At 37.7% G+C, this 23,216-nt stretch overlaps 1 protein-coding gene across 2 annotated transcripts in view; it reads right to left on the reverse strand.

Moving 5' to 3' along the window:
* Positions 1–23,216, reverse strand: part of fam189a1 (family with sequence similarity 189 member A1) — a 97,375-nt gene that overhangs the window by 4,540 nt on the left and 69,619 nt on the right. For both annotated transcript variants that reach the window (XM_077563786.1, XM_077563785.1), the window contains exons 3-9: positions 14,657–14,767; positions 12,105–12,236; positions 7,982–8,089; positions 7,063–7,223; positions 2,101–2,236; positions 1,151–1,229; positions 296–1,075 (exon numbers count right to left, since the gene is read on the reverse strand). In XM_077563786.1, the coding sequence (XP_077419912.1) occupies positions 296–1,075; positions 1,151–1,229; positions 2,101–2,236; positions 7,063–7,223; positions 7,982–8,089; positions 12,105–12,236; positions 14,657–14,767 (1,507 nt within the window). The remainder of the gene's footprint in view (positions 1–295; positions 1,076–1,150; positions 1,230–2,100; positions 2,237–7,062; positions 7,224–7,981; positions 8,090–12,104; positions 12,237–14,656; positions 14,768–23,216) is intronic.

Genomic DNA, 23,216 nt, shown 5'->3' on the forward strand with positions numbered 1-23,216 from the left:
ATTTTTGTATTTATTTCCGTAATTTCCACATTTATGTTTATATTTATTAAAAAAATTTGAATCTCGTTTAAAATTTTTGTACTTATTTAACTTTTCTTTATTTCTTCATATATTTATATATATATATATATACTGTATATATTAATTTTTTTCATTTATATTTATTTTTTGAATTATATTTTTTATTTATATCCGTTTTTATTTTTCACTTTTATTTATTTAGTTATTTATTAATTAAACATTTTGGCAGTTTTGTTCCTTCATAGTTGTCAGGTAAAAAACGAAATTCTCTTACTTCCAGTAGTGGAGGAGCAGGAGATGGGGTCACTGGTGGAGCGGACAATACGTGCCAGCTTACGGTACCTCCTGGCGGCACGAAGTACTCGAGGCCTCTCTGCGGGTGAACGTCCACTTTGAGATGAGGTAGAGGGGGGCTGCGAAGTAGAGGAGGGGGACCAAACACTAAAGCACAACCGCGGGCCTCGTAGCCTGCTGGGAGGGGAAGGAGAGGGAGAGGGAGCTAAGGGACTGATGGCTAAGGTTCCCCCAGAAGAGGCCACTGAGGTGGGGGAGCAAGGCTGAGGAGGAGGAGGGGAGATAGCGACGGCAAGCGGGAGTTTCCGGCTCATCATTCGTGCTTTAATGAGAGAATGCGGCGACACTTTTGGTGGCTCTTCTGGCAAATGTTTGGCTGATGCAAGCTCATCACAAAGATGCATGGAAGGCCGAAGATCCTCACATCCACGAGAGTTGTCTGCAGAATCCTCTTGGTCCAAATTGCTGTAGTTTTCCGAGGACCAGTCCGGAGAGCGTTCAAGGGATTCCTGGGTATGTGAGGACTCACTGAATCCGGTGTCACTGGGCCGAGTGTCGATGTTGGACAAGCCATGATGGCAGCGTGTGCGCATACAAAGCTCAAGGCTGGTGCAGCTTCCATCGGTCGGTGCTGTGTGGTGTGTGCTGTAGGGAGAGGAATCGGAGCCTTGGACTTCGAGAGAACACAAGTCCTCTGAGGAGCAAGTGTGGTCGTGATCAGCAACTTCTGACACCATCAGGGATGCACTGTCTACAGAGGCTTGAAATATGAAACAAAGCCATAATCAGTAATAAAAGATAGATAACTTTTTTTTTTTTTTAATTGAAGAGTTACCTTGAGTGCTGAGTCCTGTTGTTGTGTTTCTGTCACATAAACTAGATTCAGTGGCCTGTTGTTCAATACTGGTGGTGACCTGTCAGGAGTAAATTATTAGAAGAATAACTTTTCTATTTTCATAAGGTCACTTCTGATGTGCTGTTTTGGATCTGTTTAAAGTAAATATTGTGAAGCATGTGGTCTTCAATAGCAAACAAGAGCTGAAGGGGGCACTATAAGACCATATTATGTCATAACATTTTTTTTTCATTTAAAGGAAACAATACACCTGACATTCTTCTAATGGTCATGCAAAATGGTAATGGATGCTCAAATTGTTATAAATGTTCTATTTCTAACTGATCAGTATCTGAATCGGAATCTGCTATTATTTGTAATTAGCAATTCAATTTTGGTTGGGTTTTTTTTGTGATCAATTTTAAATTTTGATTTTGGTGTTGAGTTGAATGGAAAAGGAGTTGATCACGTGAAAACTAAGAAATTGCAATGAATCACAAAGAGAATATAAAACAATCCATTATTACAATACATGACAGCTATTATTTGTAGCTGTAAAAAAAAAAAAAAGAATTGCAGGAAAAGTGTCTGCAAACAGACGAGAGAAAAACGTTGCTCTTCAGGGACATCTGCTGAAAATGTTCCAAATCAGCAGCACATAATGCTAGAGTGAATTGCCTCGGACTGTGACTAAAGAGTAAAGAAAAAATCGAATCTGGTAGAGAAAGTGTACTGAATGGCTTGCATTGTCTACAATCACATACATTTTCAGATTTAAATTAGAAACAAACTGCCTCATCACTCTTAATCCAATCCAAAAGAATATAATTTCTGTGGTACAGCACAAATGATTATTTTGAAAGATGCAAATGCTCATAGAACAAATACCAGATTGGCACTGCACTCAACTGGCCTAGCAGCAAATCTATCGGGAGTCAGACTGTTCTCACCTGGCTTGCAGGAGTCTGTCCCACCACAGACTCATATGGCGGGGGCAGGTCAGTTGGGTATAGTGTCCCAGGGCTGTTGATGGGCACCCCATAAATGGCACTAAAGGGAGAATGGGGGAAGTCCAAATGCAAGCCTCTGTAAAGGACATAATATTCATATTTCTGATCAGGCAATTCATAAATAATCATAAAGCAACATTAACATGAAGATGTAGTTCCAGTAATTCATTTAACTGAAAGAAATAAAGATCATATTCAACCGTATTTTCTTCAACACTAAACTACATTATGTGTCCTGTATAATACACCCAGCTCTTAACAAAGTAAAGACTAGAGCCACCGTTTTTTAAAATAACCACACTTGGATTAGCAAAACAGTATCTTATGTTTCATTAAAGGTGCATTGTAGAGTTTAAAATGTTAACGTTATAGCTTTTTCTACACCACGCATTCTCCACCAATGCACCCTGGCATTTTTTCCTCCCCACAAAAAAAGTGATTAGCGACAGTTAATTTCATGAGTGTGCACTGTAGTACTTGTTGCTTTAGTAATGCTATCATAAAAACAAGAACACCACCAAGGAAGAACTATCAATAACAGTAAAAATTATTTGAGATTTGCCTTCAGGTTTGTTTGTCCATCTGTTCCTGGTTAATGTAGGATGGGAACAGACGGGCGGTGCTACTGTGAATCTGAGAGTTGGCCACTTGAACCAACCATCCATAAACCAATTTTTTCTTTCCCAAATGGTCCCATATTGACTCATATCGGGAAAAACAAAACAAAACAATAATGTACCTAGGATGTAATGAAAAATAAACATATATGTACTTCCACACACTGTTCCTGTTGCAAAGTTAGGAAAAATCGGGTAAACCTGCTGAGTGAAGAAATAACTTTAATGGTTGTATGTCAAGCTTGATTTCTAATTTCTCGGAAAAGACCTGTGAGCTGGTTCAATTTTGGGCATCAAGAGGTGAATTTGATTTATAATACCTCAATCCTGTTTGGTCACCAATATTCCCCAAGAATGAAATACAACCTGAGATTTTCCACTAGCCACAGCAGGATGATATGATACACGCCTGGCTCTGCACAGGAACCCTATAAATTTTGCCCCTGTTGTGTTTATATTTATGGCATGCTTTCTGACTGCATCAGCAGTACGCTCTCATGGTTTACTACTCTACACTACAAAATAAAATAAAATAATATCACTGTGGGTTACTTCACTAACAAGAATTGCATCAAAACTAACCAACCAATGAAACATTCTTTGGTTTGGTGTTACTTGGTCTTAGAGCCTAAATCCATCTCTTTAGCCATCCATCGATTTACCACCACTTTCTCTTCAGGGTCACGGGTGAGTGGTACCCTTTTTCAGGCGACTTTGGAAAGTGGCAGGGTACACTGGATTGATCCCCAGTCAATCAAATCATTTTAATCTACCTTTTTTATTTTTGTTTTGCTCAGATTTTATGGCAATATTAGTGTCTAGTGACATATATAAACCACCAACAGAAATACTGAAATTAAAATAAAAAATATATATTTTTAAAAAGTTTTTTTTTTTTTACATACATAATCATCATTAAGCATAGCTTGTGTTCAAAAGGGAGTAGAAAGAAGTAAAACATTTATTGAGTCCAGCTGCACTTATACATGCATAGATATGCCAACAGTATAGTACACTTAGTTGATGAGCAAACATTTTTGCAGATTTATAAATTAGCACAAAGGCTTACACATACATTTTTAATTGCACTCAATTTTCTACATTTGTACTGATTTATACCTGATTCTGTCATGTCTGGGTAGAGCTGGCTTTGTTTGAGGGTCCCGATTGGTCCTGAGTGGATGCCTGCCCTTCCGCAGGCTGACCAATCCGGGCCCTCAGACACTTGTACCTGGCCCCAGGTGTGATAAATCCCCTAATTTGTGTGGGTGCATTTAATTCCCGGGTGGTGATCAGTCCCTTGTGGGATCATTCCCGATTGTCACGGTCACCCCCGGAGTTTGTTCTGTCGTTTTGATTTATGTTATACAATTGTATTGAGTTATACAATAAAGGACAACAGTCTAACCCGCACTCCTGCCGTGGTTCTCCTGCCTCCCTGCTTTTTGGGTCCTCTACGCCACACATCGACAGCCACCACGCCGTTCCGTGACAGAATGATCCCACCAGGGACTGACCACCACCCGGGAATTAAATGCACCCACACAAATTAGGGGATTAGTTACACCTGGAGCCAGGCACAAGCGGCTGAGGGCCCGGATTGGTCAGCCTGCGGAAGGGCAGGCATCCACTCAGGACCAATCGGGACCCTCAACCAAAGCCAGCTCTACCCACACATGACAGATTCACACCTTTTCAGGTTTATTCCAAAATTATTACACAAATTTACACCTATAATTGTAACACACCTTTGCTTAATGTTTGTTCTTGTTTTGAATGTTTTATAGACACTTATATCACTCAAATCATAGTCACTGTTTCGTGGCAAAGTAGGTTGTTGTGTACCTTGTACATTATTTGAGCAATTTTAAACTCAACTAGATCATAAAATTTCATTGTGTTTAATTTGATAAATAGAATATTGTAATTGAATTTGTTGGTTCTGTATATTTTGATTGGTTAATAATTCTTATTGCTCTTTTTTGTCATTTGTAAGTATTTGTTTTGTAAGCATTTCTCAATATTTCCACACAATAGGTTAGATATGGTAATAATAATAAGCAACATAATGTATATAATGACTTTTTATTCAAAACACCCTTTGTTTTGTAAAGGATTCCTATAATTTTGGACACTTTCCTTGTAACACTGTCTATGTAGGACTTCAGCTTAATCTTTCATCAATAACTACACCAAGAAATGTATTTTCATACACTCTTTGTATATCATTAGAATCTACTCTAATTGTGACTTGGTGCTTGACCTGTCTCGTGCCAAAAACGATCAACTTTGATTTGGTTAACTTTAGAAAAAATTGGTTGGTGTCATTTTTTTAAAATTCTTTTTCCACCGTAATCAGAAGCGGTTTCAGATTTCAGAGCAATAGAGAGTTGTGTCATCAGCAAACAAAACCCTTTTAAGTATTTTGAAGACACAGCAGATATCGTTCATATATACTGTAATATAAATAACTTAGGGCCAAGCACTGACCCTTGGGGAACGCCATGAGAGATCATCTATTGTTATGATTGTATGTTGTTGAACTGCAAATACCGATATCCAAGCCTCTTATGCCGTATCTCTCTAATTTATTTAATAATATACTATGATCTATAGTATCAAATGCTTTTTTTTTAATCTATAAAAATCCTAATAGTAGATTCTTTATTATCTATACTTGGAGCTATAACTTCTACAAGTTCCATGACTGCCATCGAGGTTGATCGTTTTTCCTCTAAATTCATATTGATTATCACTTAAGAGCTTGTGTTTCTTGATGAAAGTGTCCAGTCTATGTAAAAAAAGTTTCTCTAAAATTTTTGAGAAATGTGGCAAAAGTAATATTGGTCTATATTTAGTAAATAATGTCTATCTCCGTTTTTATAAATAGGAATGACTTAAGCGGTTTTCATTTTTGATGGAAAGATACCAACAGTAAATGACAAATTACAGATATATGTGAATGGTTGTACAACATGGTTGATGACGCTTTTGACTAATGTCATGTCGATATTAAAGTAATCAGTGGATTTTATAGTGTTTTTATAACATTTAAAACTTCAGTTTCATTTACTGCACTAAGAAACATAGTGTAGTTTTGAGTTTGTTCCTTCATCCTTGAGTCACTTTGATTTTTGATTTTTTTCCAATTCCTTATTTTACTCTCTTGCAAGTGTAAATATTACTCTAAAACTGATTCTATTTGATCCCACTCTAAATAGAGTCAAATTTACTATACATAATTTACTGTGTAAGTATGTAGGCCATTTGAAGAGTAGTGATATCCTACTTAAACGTATAGATTTATATTATTTAAAAGTTAAGGCAATTTTTGATTAACTACGTAAACTAGTAAAGAACTACAAATACAGGACTGAAGTCAACCAAATCTATCCCGTGATGTCCCATAACAGTTACACAACAAAAACAATCATGTCAGGCCACACTCTTATGTACTGGTGAGACACCAGGTAGTGAACACTTTAGTTTAGCATTCTAAGAAACTAACCAGGATGATAACATTTCACACACCAAGTCACAGTCACAATTACCAACGTGTAACTTTAAATTATTATTTAGGACACACATTCAACAAACTATGGACAACATTAACCCAATTAAATAATAATTGATTAATAAATAAATGATTAATGACCTTATGATGGATATGGATCAGCATTGCATAGCGCAATATGCCCATATTTTGTTCATATTAACTCATTCACTGCCATAAATTCATTTTTTAAAAAGATTATAAAAACATTGGGACAAGAGGCAATTCTTTTTTTGAAATTGTAATTAATCGCATGACTTCACTAGTTAACTCGCGACTAATCACAAATTTTATATCTGTTCTAAAAGTACAATAAAAAAATTCTAGGTTTTCATACTCTTGTTAACAAAAGTGGAAAAAAATGTTAAACTAATAGAAATAGTTCAAATTAATTTTTGACGTTTATAGCCGTCAATGGCAGTGAATGAGTTAATAATAACATTTTTGACATACATCTGGTTAGAAAGTGTGTAGTCCTATGTGGCCCCATGGGAGCGGTGATGAAAAATTGTGGCCCACCTCCATCATCTAAATTGCCCATCCGTGCTCTAGCTTGTGCTTTTTAGTTTTTATTTTCATCTAATTTTTCAAATAGAATGATATATTTATTGACAGACTCAAGTCAATAAAAACATCAAATAGAAGACACTCATACAGTATGCTATATTTTGGGAAGCACCTTATGAGCAATAAAAAGAATGGGATACTGACGAGAGGTCTTTTGATTCTTACCTTTGTCCATCCATTGATGGTGTGCAGGTGTACTCAGGGGGGTAATAAGGCGGTGGTGGAATGGGAGGAATAAACTCATCAAAATCCAAAGTTTGGTGGAGGATGGTTCCATGGGGAGTCATACAATCAGCATTTAGCTCTCTTGTTCGGTGTGGCATAAACTGAAACACATCAAAAGAGACAAGCTGTCGTTGTACAAGTCCCTGTTTGTTATTTCAAACCATAAAGTCCCCACAACATCTCCCTCAGTTATTAAAGTTTATTCCGCAGCTCTGCTATTGTTTCATTGATCAAGCTCTGTCTCGCTGCTGTACAGTTTCAACATGTTTTTCTTTGAGGTGCTATTACAGTATTTGAACTGGGGATTTTTTCCACAACTAGTCTGCATTTCTACTTTTCATGAGACTGCCTTATAGCTACATTTAGTAGTATGCAGTACTTTTTTCCCCTACTGAATATAATTTACTTCTGAGAAAAAAAGTGTATTTATAATTATTTTCGCACTGGCAGAGTTCCTACTTTTGATCTGTGCAGTCAAATGAAATAACTATTTTTGGTGTGAAAACAAATGAAGCTTGGTCATGTTAATTTCCCTCATGGCAAGAAGTATTAAGCAGTTGTTAATAGTTTTATTGCTCCACATAAAATGACAGGAAAGGTTAATTGTGAGAATAATCCACCACTGTAGAACAAATGACAAGATGCTTTCAAGCATCCTATGCACATTTTCATTGGAGGACAGGACACAGATCCTTCGGCAGCTGTCCTCGGCTGACTTTTGCAAAAACTCAATGATATCTTAACAGGCTTGGGACGGAGAATGGGAATCGCGTTGTATAATTCAATTCGAAGGCGATAGTGATCGTTTTCCCACTGATGGCAAAAAAAAAGGCCTCCCATTGTAACTGTCCACACTCACCATCTGCAGCACATCAGTGGAGACAATTTGCATGCAGCACATGGCTGTCGCTAGGGCACAAACAATGGTGGAGATGACGTTAAGGGCACATACGCTGAACAGCAGCTCCTGTGAGAGGGAACAGGAAGAGGAGATAATCAAAAAGGAATTTTTTTTATCAAATTCAGGATATAACATTAAGGAAATGGAACAGCATACTGTAAATATTCTGATAAAATACACTTTCAATCCATGCTACAGTATGCCAGACTTCCTTAAGAGTCATATAAATTACAGCTGGAAATCAGTGGAAACTATGCACTGGAGAGTTCTTACAAAGACCTCCATAAACTTTAACTCAAACACTGACTACAATAACAGTACAAGGTCAAATGTAATAAGTCTAATACAATGGGGGAAGTCAACTCATCAACAGACACCAGCGTACTCTAATCCAGGAAATATGCATGACTGCTAGGAGACTAAGGAGTACTCTCTTCGAAGCTTATACTACATAAACCTTTAATAATTGTATGATATGAATGATTTTTTTGCTGGGCAGCACAGAAACACCACCTGCATGGAAATTGGCCCAAGGAAGAGAATTTGTCTTTGAGAGGACTGATAACAGCGAAAGTTTAAAAGCACCTCAATTGAGTGGGGGGGAAAACCCTACAGCATATAATTGGAGCAAACACTTGACTGATCTAAGATCGATGACCCATATATACACATTAACCCATCGTGGGGTGGACTGTACACCAGTCAAATGAAAAATTGAGAGCGATATTGGTAACCTTCCTCATGCATGCAACGCTGCGATCATTTTGTGCATACGTAGTGTCCATAAGTGGCATAAAAGTCATACTTAGGAATCAGGATGGCCTGAATGTCATAGAATTTGGATTTCAATTTTCAACCAATATTTTGAAGAAGGATTTTGCAAAAATCTTGTGCAATACACATTATTTTAACTCTATGATCTTGTAGCCTACACAATTTTTTAGATAAGCCAACATCAAAGGTACTTGCAATAAAATATGTCATGGCCATTTAATAATAGTGTATGTGCTTGGCCATGAATCAACTGATTTTCGTAAATAGTTACAAACTACTGACAGTTTTGTCCTGTTTCATGTGGGCAAGAGAAAATGTTGATTTGTAACAGAAAATGCACGCACAAATGCACACATTTAGTATGAGAGCAGTTATACAACAGCTACTTTTGATCTCTTCTGTTCATTTACAGTGCTAATATATCAATATCATCAGATGAAAAGAACTAATCAATAATTTGATATAACAGTTTGTATATACAGTATCAGTATCAACAAGTATAAAATAACGTGGGAAAAAAATTACAAATCTTGTGGAAAAACTACAATTTATACAGGAAGTGTTATGTGGATTATTTAAAGGGGAAATCAACCGTAAACAGTTCTTGACATACAATATGTCATATGTAACCTCACTAATCTAAACATGACATTCTGATTAATATTAAATTTGTGGAATATGAATTATGTCCATTTCAGGGGGCGGCCATTTTGCCACTTGCTCTCAACTGAAGATGACATCACAGTTGCTCAGGCCTCAGGCAACGACCAATCACAGCTCACCTGTTTACTAAAGCTGAGCTGAGATTGGTTGTTACCTGAGACCTGAGCAACTGTGATATCATTTTCACTCGACAGCAAGTAGCAAAATGGCCGTCTTCTGATATTGATAAAAACTGCTGTAGCTCATATTCCACTAAGGCAATATTAACCAGAATACCATATTTAGACTAGTATGGCAGCATCAAACATATTATTGTCAAAAAGGTTTTTGGGGGTTGACTTCCCCTTTAACCACCCTGAGATGTCCTGTCCCAAGTCAATCAAGGTAGAGATTTCTACAGCAATGTTTCAAATCTGCCCTGGAACAGGAACGTAAATTATTGCTCCATCCCTCTTAGGAAATACAGCCCCAGTCCCAGATGAAATGACTGAATTATAAAGTTGTTAGTGTTCTGTACATCCACTCGACCAGGGATAAGGAACCCTGGTCCTTGAGAGCCATGGTCCTGCCTGTTTTCCATGTTTCTCTCCTCAAACACAGCTGACTCAAATAATCAGCTAATCAGCAAGCTCTGTAGAAGCCTGATAACGATCTTGTTCATCAATCAGGTGTGTTGACAGAGGGAGACACGGAAAACAGGCAAGACAGTGGCTCTCGAGGGCCAGGGTTCCCTACCACTGCACTAGACTAAACTCGGCCTATGGGAACCAGCACTTGCAGAAGAATATATCAGTTACTTAGATATCATTAGTAGCAGGAGCAGAGTAACACTTCATGTGGAATGGCTGAAGACTCAGGGGAGCAGATCATGACAGCTTCTGGCTCGACATAACTCAACACCTCTGAGGTGGTTTATTGCCCTAATTCCCATATCTCGTTGAATGAGGAATGATCACAAAGATAAATGCACTTGATCTTTCATCTTTTCAAAAGCATGTTTCATTCTGAGGAGTCTTTTATTTGGTTATCAATGTTTTATAATCAATCAGGGGCATTAAATGAATGGATAAGATTGCCGTTATCCTATAAAGGCACAGTGACGCATGTTGTATATCATGCTTGCAGACTGTACCGTCGAGATAATCTTCCGAGATCATGCAATCGCAGCCAAGCCAGACGAGTTATGTCCTACATACTAAGAGGTTTGTCACTTGGGGAAAGAAAAATGTTGTTACCATTCTTCACTTGCTCTCTAATTAATCTGTGACTGGTGAAGCTGAAAACAGCACACACATGTTCCCGTGTGGAATGTTTTGCATGACAGTTAAGAGATGAATGAATTTGATACCTTTTGAATTATTTCACAATATTAGAGGCTATTCCATTATTTAAAGAAAACATAATTTAGCAAATCTTGAAATGCACTATTATGATAATCACGTTAGCAGCAACTCAAAAACAATCTATGTTCTGCCAGTGAGCAACTACTGCAGGAGAAACATGAATGCACATATAAACATTAAGAGGAAAATACATTAGTTTGTTGAAAGCATGTAAATTTATTTTGGTAAACCACTCTATGGATATAAAGGATGCATCACTGGCCCCCTGAACTAGGGAGGACCAAAACTGCTAAAATTAAAAATAAATAAATGAATGAATAAAAGTGAAAATAAAAACGGATATAAAAAATATAATTCAAAAATTAAACACCCAAAATAAATATAGATGAAAAAAATATATCCATAAATAAAAAAAATAAAGTAAAAATAAAAACAAAAATAAAAACGAGATTAAACAAATTTAAATAAATCTAAAAATAAATGTGGAAATTACGGAAATAAATACAAATATAAATAGAATTAAATACCAATCAATAAATAAAAATGCTCTGCTCGCACATTTATTTATTTTAAGCTGCAGACACTCAGTCAGGACAAAATTATTCAAATAAGGGGGCGATCCTAATTGTGTCTTGGGTTGGACTGTTGCAAACTGGCTTTCATTGGTCGAGTGGGCGGGTCGGCAAACAAGGAAGTCTCGCTGGCTTGCATGGAGCGCTCCAACAATGGACGACTTGTTGTTGAGCAACTCAAGTTGCAAGTTGTGGTGACAGTGGACAAGATAGTCGTCCATTGTTGGAGCTCTCTATGCAAGCCGGCGAGACTTCCTTGTTCGCCGACCCGCTCACTCTAGACAGTTTGCAACAGCGGAGTCTAACCCAAGACACGCTTAGGACCGCCCCCTCATTTGAATAACATTTTGACCTGACAGCTTCTGCAACATGAAATAAATAAATGTGAGAGCAGTGTTTTTATTTATTGATTGCTATTTAATTCTGCTTATATATTTATATTTGTATTTTTTTTGTTGAATTTCGTGTTTTATTTTTGTATTTTTTTGTACTTTTATTTATTTATTTTTGGGAATATATATATATATATATATATATATATATATATATATATATATATATATATATATATATATATATTGCTGTTTTTATTTCCATTTATATTTATTTTTTGTATTTAATTTTTGACTTATATTTTTTATATCAGTTTTTATTTTCACTTTTATTCATTTATTTAGTCATTTATTTATTTTAAATTTTGGCAGTTTTGGTCCTCCATACTGAACGCACCTTGAGACGTAAGCGTATGGTATTGCAATCCCTCAGTGGGTTAAGTTTCAGCGTCTCTCCGAGGTTGTTGCAGCTTGAACTCTGTTGCTGTAGTTCACAGCAAACACACACTCCATCGCTGTCAAACTTGATCTGGGATTAGAGGAACACATGAAAATTCACTCACATGCCCACATGGCAGTCTCACAATTAAATGAAGCACACACAAAAAAGGGAGAGAGAGGGAGGGAGAATACTGCTGTTGTACACGTGAGTAAAAAATGACTGAGTCACTGCGAAATATGAGGAGCTACCCAGGGAGGGATTGCGGTCAAGCACACCTCTGCAGTGTGTCCCAGATTGAGAGAAAGTAGGACATGAACCCAACAAGTATAGGTTAATTAATTTGGGGAGAGGAGATGAGATGCATTAAAATTTCGGTTGGGACTTGTGAGGAATCACTGGGGATCCACATAAAGAAGTAAGCTGACGTCCACATGAGTAGGGAGAAAATCAGCCTCTAGTACAGTTAACCAGTGTGGTTTGATTGATTTGTATTGGTCATATGCCATTTAAATTTCCATTCTTTAACATACTGAAGGGTACAGTACCATTTCTTGAGACTGTGCTGTAATGTTTACAGACAAAAGGGTTGATAGGAATGAGTGGATGGAAAGTACAAGCTACTGTATATTCAAAACACAAAAAAATGCAAGATGCCCTCCTTTGTTTACTGTATCGACAAAGTGTCACATTGGTAATGTCACACTATTGATAAACTTCATGCGAGATATATATCACCATCTACCCTAAAGAACACAGTAGAAAAGTTAGCTTAAAATTTATTTTTCCCAAGTGTACACAGTCAATTTTGTACAGTACATTTTACTCTAAAAAGGGTATTTGGTCCCACTCTGAACAGAGTCAAATTTACACTTGGAAGAGAGTAAATAAGTTTTTTCACTCAGAAATTCTACGTAAATTTTAGAAGAGATATTTTTGAGTACATTTTAGTAGTTTCTTTAAAAAAAAATGTTACAAAAGGAACAAAGCCACTACCTTCAGGTTGGGGGACGGCCACTCTACCAATTGAGTTATGCCACTACTACTGTTTGCTAAGTTCCAAAAGGAGACCAAAAACATCGATTTTGGTCTTGGAGGGATGAAGATTCCAGCTGACACGAGTGATAACACACAGAACAAGCGGCATGGCTTAGGGCAGTGGTGTCCAAACTCGGTCCTCGGGGGCCGGTAGTCCCGCAGGTTTTGGATATTTCTCTCCTCCAACACAGCTGAAGCTCATCAGCAAGCTCTTCTAAGCCTGATAACAATCCTGTTGATTGAAACAGGTGCGTTGGAGCAGGGAAACCTCCAAAACCTGCGGGACTACCGGCCCCCGAGGACCGAGTTTGGACACCACTGGCTTAGGGAGTAGATTGACTGTCTCCCAAACTTAAGTTTTGGTTTGTTCCTTAACCCTTGAGTGACATTACTTAAAAAATACATAAGTAAATAAACATGTAAAATTTAGTGAAAATCTCTCCTTGCAAAATATACTTTCTGAATGAAAAATCTTTTCTAGGTTTTTTTATGTGATAGGCAAATTCTCTCGTACGCACTAAAAATATCAAATTTACTCTGAATATTTTACTTTCTTCCAAGTTTAAATTTTACTCAGTTTAGAGTGAGACAAAATCGACTCGTATTAGAGTAAAATATATATACTCTACAAAATTTACTGTGTACCATTTGTGTTGATAAGTGAGATACACTGCATGTTGCAAATGTGGATTTGGTGGTTTGTGTGCTAGTTGAGTCACTAACCCGTATTTTAGTTATGAACTCTATAGAGATTTGTATTTTAAAATGCATTATATGAAATTTCCTTCCAGTCTACGTAGTCAAGAAGCAAAAGTGTACACAGAATGTATCTGCTACAGGTCACTGATAACAGCAACGACAAAATGGATTCCTAAATGAATTTCATAATTTACCAATGGGAACCATTTTTGAACTGGTATAAGAAAGAGTAGCCCTCTTAATAGCATTGGTTATTCCAGTTTAGACAATATACTATACAAGTGCAGTCAATAACTATCACATTAAACGATGTATTTTCTTGAAAATCATTTTGGAGATAGACCAGCACAGCAATATGTCTGCTTTGTTGCAAGACTAAAATCTAATTTTGGTCCTTTTGCTAAAAATAATAAATGACTTTTGTATAATTTCTGGGGACTTAGTGCACTTTTTGTGTGGAAATTTTCTACTGTGTTTTATTTGAATCTCTTTTGATACTCCTTTGTGTCACGTTCAAAATTGTCTGTTGATGTCAATTTTGCTGTAAATGGCTGGTTGTCTCTATAAGCCCCTTTCTTCATCTGTTGTACGTCTGTATATCTGTCTTGTCTAATTGAGTGGTTAGCAGTGCAGAGTGTACCACACCTCTCACCCTACGTCAGTTGGATAGGCTCCAGTTTCCTTCTGACCTTGAACAAAACAAATAGTCGAGAAGATGGATGGATGCATGGAAGTTGGAGAGTGGGGCTCTGGAGTGGCTCATATGGTCTTACCAGCTGACATTCTTCCAGCGAGTTGACCAGCTGAGCATTCTGGCAGGAGAGGATGGAGCCTGCCAGGTTGAGCATCACGCAAACTGCTGACAGTAACATGAAGAATGTGATCTGCAATAGACAGAAGGAGGATAGAGGGAAAAACAGAGAAAGGAAAGATGTTAATAATCATGTCATCTGCTATTGGTCAGAGAGACACTCAGACTCTTCGGTCCTGCACCTTGCATTGAATGATCGCACGGTTGACCACTACAGTGGACATTTGCACTACAGTACATAAAATCAATCATCTATTTTAGTTGTAATGTTCTTACTGCTTAGCGGCAAACATCATTATTTAATTGTGCAACAGATTCAAACTCAATAAAATAAGAAAATGTGCAATTTTACAGTTTTAACATTTACACTTTGTTATCCTATCCTGTTCAAAGCCCCAGTGAGATGCATTTGCATGGTACCAGAATAAATATTGTTAAGCATTTTCATACCCAGCACAAGTTTAACGCAAAGTGCATGGGAGGAGTTTTCTTTCTTTTGATAATTTTCTCGACTAGCTCAGATAGAAGAGAGTGTTATGCACTATTGTGGGAGGGAATGCAGCCAGCTCCTGGCCAATTGAAGGACTTGCTGGAGTCTATGCAGTCAAAGGAAGTGCAAGAAAATCTCCACTTGCAGATGATGTTAAGTCGGGCGCTGTGGATGGGCACTTGGAGACCGCCTTCTATCCTCAATGTCCATGTGTGACACTTTGAGGAGGCAGATACATTCTTATTTTAAACATGGTCCATGTATTAAATAACAAGGTATTAATGACTTGAGTTGTGTTCTTAAAATCTAAACGGCTATATTCGACATTTTGAGTTGAATGTTTTTTTTTTTTATTCAATGGACAAGTATTTTATAAAATAAATGAAGACAAAACAATGTTTATTTTTTTTTAATTAATGAAAAATACCTCAAAGTGCAATTTAAGGCAAATTCCCATCTTTTAAAAATGGAGGGTGATTTACAAAATAGGTCCAGACTATTGAAAAAGAAGTAAAGAAAGCAAGCTATGTAACAGCTGTCAAACAAATTTACTGTTGCTAGCCAGGCAATCGTTGTTAATGCTAACAGCGATCTGCTAGCCACTGGCATCGGATATTTGTGCCGTTCTCGGTACCAGATGTGATCGGTCTTCCAGATCGTATCAGGGTCCCCAACCGAAGACGCTAAGGGATTGGCTGGAAATTATCCGGTTGACGTCAAACATTGGAAAGAAAATATTAAAGATGTGTTTTAAATAACAAAATAAATGAACTGAAATAGTAAAAACATAAATAAAAGAATATTGATATATTGAATAAATAATACAATACAGACGCTCCCCTACTTACGAACATTCGAGTTACGAACAACAGTACATACGAACATTTCTGCGCGTACAGTATGTCGAAAAATGTTCGGAAAGAGATGCTGTAAGTTAGATTTTGTATTGCGCGTAGTGCTTCTTTCCGCCGCTAATACCGACGCTTGGCGCTGTGAGAGCTCATTGGAGGCTCAGCAACGTGTCGAGGAGGAGGAGGAAGAAACGCCGGTCCCCATGAAGCAGGAAATAACTTTTGAAGCCGATTCCAGCGACGACGAAGAATCTCTCATGATATAAAATCCTCCTCTTCCTCCTCCTCCATCATCTCCTTAAGCATCGAGTACATCTTCCAAAAGTAAGTTAAACTTCATTTTATTTATCTTATTACGTACATGTACATACTGTGTGTGTCTCTCTCTCTCTCTAACATACGTAGTGCAGTACAGTACTGTACGTATTCTCTCCATTTTATTAAAAGTTTTTTTCAGTACAAACCAATGCAGGTTACTTATACAAGCCTTAAACATACTTATATAAACCTTCAATATACTTATATAGGCTTTAAACATAAATTATAATACAAAATATAGCACTGAAGCAACTTACGAACAAATTCACCTTACGAACGATCGTCCGGAACGTAACTCGTTCGTAAGGTGGGGAGCGTCTGTAAATTAAATAAATGATAAATATTAAAATTTACTGAGATGTGACAAACGTTGTCAGTTTAGTTCGCTAATGTGTTCCTATTATCGTTAAGACTGTTTTTGTGATGTATTGTGATTTGTGAACAGCTAAAAAAGAAACCAAAGTGAACACATCTGACTCGCAAACATCATCACAGATAGATTACGAATTAATGATGATCCGCTGCACCACTCTGCCTCGATCAAAGCTATCAAAAGCCATCAAATCCATCACCTGTGCCACAACTTAGCCCTGCTTTTAGCTTGTCTAGAATCCAGTCTACTTTTGGCCACCAAACTACCAGATGCGCTTGGACCGTGCATATTTACAAACATGCAAAAGTAGACTTACCCTGGCATAAGAATGAAGATATGCCTATTTTTACGCTGAGCGCAGTCTACTTCCTGCCACTAAATTTTCAGGCACCCTAGGGGTGCGCCAGCTCCGTCCAGCGAGATGCAACACGGGTCCCAAACACAGCAAATTGAAGTTGGCGTTAACAGTCCTCAATTATTTTCTTAATTATCTCTTTTAAATATTTTCTTTCTTTGACTCAGATACTGCAATTTCTGAAACGTTTTTCTACCAAGCTTGTGTAAATGGTGTATTGAGATTTGTGACCCAAAGTGAAATTTTAAATTTGTCTTTGAAGAGAGGCATAAGCCAGCTTTCAAGCACACACTCATACACATGCACACACACACACACTCACAGACACGCACACACAAGTGCACAGCTACTATTTCTTAACTGTGATAGAGCTGGCAATTGAACTCTTCGGTGCAGTCTAATTTACTTTCATTCCAATCGTTCCCTTGGCCTCACTTTCCACAGGGCAAAAGTTTTTTTATTTTTTTATTTCCAAGCTGACAGCCCAATGGATATAAATCCCTTTGACAGAAATATGGCAACAATTCAGGTATTTTAAATTACAGGTCAGGTGTAGCAGAATGAGTTTTTAAATTGACAGCAGACAAATAGAACTGAGTTTATAGTAAAAATGTAACCCAGGTGAATAGCAAGACTTTTTACTTTTGTGAACGTAAAACTTCAGCAGCACATTTTTTCTGCAAACACACTAGGGATGTTCGATATTTTTTTTCAGACCAATACCAGTACAAATACTCAAATCAACTACTTTTGATACATGAAATTTCCCCCGAAAACAATGACAGATAAATTTAAAGAAAGGCCTATATATATCAAATATAGCATTTTTCCTTAAAATTGAATTAATGGTACTTTTCTATTCTTCAAATTTCTCGTTCATGACTGTAAAACAGCCACAAGAGAGTGGCAGTTACTGGTATCGGCTGTTGTCGGCTGTTGGCAGCCGTGGCTCAGGGTGTAGAGACGGTCGTTCAGTAACCAGAAGGTCGGCTGTTCGATCTTCGCTCTTCCCAAGTTATGTGTTGTTGTGTCCTTGGGCAAAGCACTTCACATACATTGCCTCCAGTGCTACTCACGCTGGCGTATGAAAGGTGCGATTGTTAGGAGGTGTTCGGAGGGGCCGTAGGCGCGCATTGGCAGCCATGCTTCCGTCAGCCTGCCCCAGGGCAGCTGTGGCTACTTAAGTAGCTTACCACCACCATTGTGTGAGCGCATGAATAATGCAACTACTGTGAAGCGTCTTTGAGTATCTGATTAGATAGAAAAGCGCTATATAAATCCGATGAATTATCATTATTATCGTCTGCTGTCACAAGTACTGATACCTTGAAATAAGGCCTGGCATTGGTACTTGCCCATCCCTAAAACATACCTGACCAATGTAAGTAAAAATGAAATATTAAAAGTAACAGATGCGGAATCGGACAGCGATTTATACACACGTGAAATGTGGAATCCATTGATTTATAGGTTGGTGAGTGCACACAAGCACAAAAGGAGAAGAGAGAGAGCAAACAGGTGGAGGAGGGAAGGAAGTGGTTGCAGCATTTAACTGGCTGATGGATGGATACAAGAAAAGTGCTTTTCACAATGGCACAAAATTGGAAGACTGAGAGGCTATTAGTGAACGTGAAGAACACTTGTGGAAAAAGTGAGAAGAGATGAAGTGAAGAAATCTAATAAACACAAAAAAGAAATCTGAGGTTGAGGGTTTGATTACGTGCTTTAGCCATACTGTGTTGGGTTTACATGTTCTCCCTGTGCTTGTATAGGATTTCTACGGGTACATTTGAAAAACTATTTTTTTCTTTGGTTAACCGAAGACTCCAAATCTAAAAGCTAATCCAAGCATGCAATTATGGGACTTGGTTTTTCCACTGGAACAGCCATAATGGAACAGAAATGGCCCAAAACTTTTCATTCGGAAGCATCCATCTATCTATTTTCTATAGAGCACTATAGGGTCATAGGTAAATTGGAGCCCTATTATTTTGTGTGTGTCTGAAGACTTCTGCACATGTCTGATCTACAGGATGTTCGTGGAACAATTATTAGATGTCTTCTAAAATTACAGTGTGTATGGCTCTCACTTAGCTGGAATGAGGTATGAATGACCTTCCTGGGGAAAAAAACATACTGTAAAGTCATAAAATATAACTATTTTTACAGATTGCATGGATCACTGTTTTTGTGTGGCATCTGGTAATGCAACCCTGCATTGAGTACCACCCTTTACAGCAGATGCATTCAATTAATAATGCATAGGTTTGATGGCCACAATCTTCGGATGATGTGATGACAAGGTTAAGGACGGTGAGACACGTCTGCCATGGACACCCTAATCTCCATCTTCATGCCTAATGCCTGCGTATAATTAGGCAAGAAAGTATTTTAGAGGACAAACACATAAAAAATGTGTCTGTAATAATGAGTATGTCATGTGTCATAAAAAAGACCAACTACTAGCACTTGACAGATATGACTGAGTGTGACACTGTATCATTGACATTTTACATTGGTTGGGAATTATTTACAATTAATCTCTAGATATTGGACACAAAGGCAGGCAAGGCGAGGAAGTTAGGAAATAGAAAGTCTTCATATGCAAAAATACAAAATAACATCAGATTCAGAATGCATGGAAGACAGCTTGCACGCAAGAAACCTCAACATACTGACATATGTGTCATTCAGTAACTCTTGCTTGGGCAATGCATAATTCTATATGACAGAATAAAATTCTATATGACAAAATAAGACTGATTAATATCATAGTAACTGACGTTCTCACCGTGCGGCACATTTGCATAACACGAGACAAACTAAAGGTGACTAACACATCTTCAGAATCATCATCAAATATTATCATCATAAGGGACTTAGCAACTGTATAGCAACTACAAAACACAAAATGACTAGACAAAACAAGACTGACTAATACCTCACAAAGCAACTGCACCATCAAAGACTTCATTGACTCCATGATTGACCCCAAAACAGAGTCATAACAAGTGGGACTGCAAAATGTGCTACATTTATAAATATAGTAGTATATTAGAATTGAAATCATAATATGTGAGGCATCACATGCGGTTCACATAAAGAAATACTTTGTACAAGACTGTAAGAGATTGAGTTCATGAGTAATAAAAGTAATAAGACATCTTGATCCTCCCCAGATGGCTGATATACTGTAAGGATGAGTCAAAAAGCCTGCAAGAGCGGCTGTGCCAATGGGGGGGTGAACAACTTTAAATGCTTGTGTTTTTTGGGGGTGATTTATTATCTTATTGGGGGAAACTCACGTATTATTCTAAGTTCAGACTTTGATACTATCCTCCCAACCACTGCAGGGTGCACCCCCACTTCTTGACCAAGCTTGCTTCAGTTATAAATACTCTTAGTCACCTCCATCACAAAACTATTCTCAAACTTGCCTTTGAATCACTGACAAGCTGAAACAGACAAAATGGGGTTTTATTAGGTTTGTAAAACTCCCTATCAAAATTTTTTTTACAGGGTTTATTGAAGTTGAACCATTCAGTGTGATGCTTTTGACCACATGGTAAGAAAATCCACCATAAATCATGGAGGTATGCAAATGAGCAGTTCTCTTCTGGCCAGTGTGGCCCGAGCGTCGCCTGCATATCCGCCATACTCTGTGCTGGGCTGATTGTCATGCATTCCTGCCTTCTCATTACAATGTAAGATCCCATCACACCATTTAGCCGCTTGTTATTAATTACTGCGGTGCTGCACACTGCATGTCAAATAGAAAAACACAGATGGGAAGCGTGTGTGGTAGATTTACACTGCATGTCATCTTCACACCTTTTAACAGAGGACAACACACCACAATACAATCACTATTAATCTACAGGACACCCACTCATAGATTACAGTAGAAGACCCAAGGTTCAAATGAGTCATCATGATTCTCCATAACTGTCAGAGGATAAAATAGTTTAGCTTTGGCAGGAGATCGAACCATTTTACAAGATGAGAACAATGTTTTGGATTTAGAGGTATTCAAATATGCAATTATGGTGTATGAACTTGTATGAGTTTTGATACATATTGGAGTGGAATTTTAATCCAACAATGTCACTTCCGAAAGTCAGACAAATGTTAAACATTTATAGCGCATGTCAACAAATAGGCTGTCACAAATCTGCAACAAAATAATAGACAATTGTATTCCTGCAATAAGATGTATGTATATGTATGTTCGAATCACTACTGCCCCCTGTGGCCATAAAATGAAACTGCACACAGCCTTCTTCACAAACACAACGTGCACATGAGTTCACATCCGCATAAAGAGGGCAGGAAATTCAAACCCAAATCCAGACTGAAAAGTATTAGCCAGAGGATTGCAGGAATACCCATTGTGAACAGCGAAGGTGGTAATCTACTAATGCTGAAGCATTCCCACGTATGTTATTGTGATTTTTATTCTCCACACTTTTTTGACGTGAAACAACTCTCGCACAATACTTCCGATTTACACTGTTCAAATTTCAACTTGCTTCAAAAATTCACGCCTCTAGGGGTGTATATTGTCTGATTCCACATTACTTACAGTATTCACACAATTTTACGTTAAATATCAATGCACACAAATATCAATGCACACAATCAAGTAGTTGAAGCTCAATTCCCGTGTGGCGTGCCATTAAATCAAACGCTGTGCGCGTCCCGTGCTACTCATGACTGTTGGTCACACTAACTTCCATACATGCGTGATACTACTGTGTTGCAGTTGGTAAAGTGCATTGTACAGTAACAAGGAGGTTGCAGGTTCGAATCCCATCTCCGACTGTACATAGCAAATATATCAATGGCCGTTATGCTAAGTGATATACATGTATACCAACGGACTATCATATCATGACATTATAGTTTCACTGAAATGATTAAGTTAAAAGTGAAAATTACGTTATTTACGTAATTATGTTGTCCGCGCATCGCGATCCGAACGGAATATTCCAATCGAGCACAAATAACATGTAAACGAGAGTAACTCAGTCTGCCACGCATTTAAACAGGTTACCTCGATTGATTCAGAAACCGGAATTCTAACCTTAACCCGAATGTTGACTGCATGTAAGCGTAGTCACAGCTGTTTATTTAAATCAGAAAAAGTCAGTGATAAGATGTTAATGATCTCAGTATACAATCTGAAATAAAAGACTAAAATGGTTCTATTTACTTCTAATAAATATCGACAGTATATGAAATGCATTGAAGGTGGAAAGCTCTCACTCTCATGTATTTTCTGTAATTAATTAGATAAAAATGGCCTTTTTTATTTTTTTATATTATTTACAAATGACGCATGCAGATTGCATTTCTAGATTTTTCAAGTTAAGCAGAAGTTTAACTCAGGGGTGTCAGATCCCAACCCCCCCCCCCCCCTCAACAAAAGCAGGAGCACATCAGTGTCCTCATAAAACTCAACAAATCAGTATTTAGTCTGCAGCAGCACTGCGACAGCACTCATTTCTTTCCAATTATCTCCTGTCCTCCAGAGACGTGAGCAACGTTTTGCTACAACTCAACTACAACATATCGCACCACTCTGATTTGGTTCTCCTTCAATAATACAGTATACTGTATATCAATCCTCATGCTCCTGCACAGCTCCAGAACATCTGTTACAAAGATACTCAAAGGACACCTCATGATGTTTGAACGCAAATGAATATGTACTGTAATTAAATACTCAAAAAATGCTTAAAACCGAATAATAGCCAATGAAAAAACTGGTCAAATAGACAACCTGAAGGTCAACCAAAAATCAGTAAAGAAAACGTGTTAGCATACATGGTGGCCAGGCGTCTGCCTTTACAAACACAAATCCAGGCTTGCAACAGCTGGTTGTCATCGTTCTCTTGATAACTGCTAACTTTCTGCCTTATTTCTAACACCCCCCCCCCCACCCCCCCGTTGAGAGCCGTGGCATATATTTATGTATCTGGGAGCCTGAGTGTGTGTGTGTGTTGAGACATCATCACCAGGATTACTGCTAAACGGAGTCAAGTGACCTAAGGCTCAAATAAACAGAGCCAATGTTGATTCATGCTCCCAGCGGTGTAACCCAAGGGACAGCTCGCTGACCAAGACATAACAAAC

The sequence above is a fragment of the Vanacampus margaritifer genome, chromosome 4, assembly GCF_051991255.1.
Source record: "Vanacampus margaritifer isolate UIUO_Vmar chromosome 4, RoL_Vmar_1.0, whole genome shotgun sequence".
Classification (NCBI taxonomy): domain Eukaryota; kingdom Metazoa; phylum Chordata; class Actinopteri; order Syngnathiformes; family Syngnathidae; genus Vanacampus; species Vanacampus margaritifer.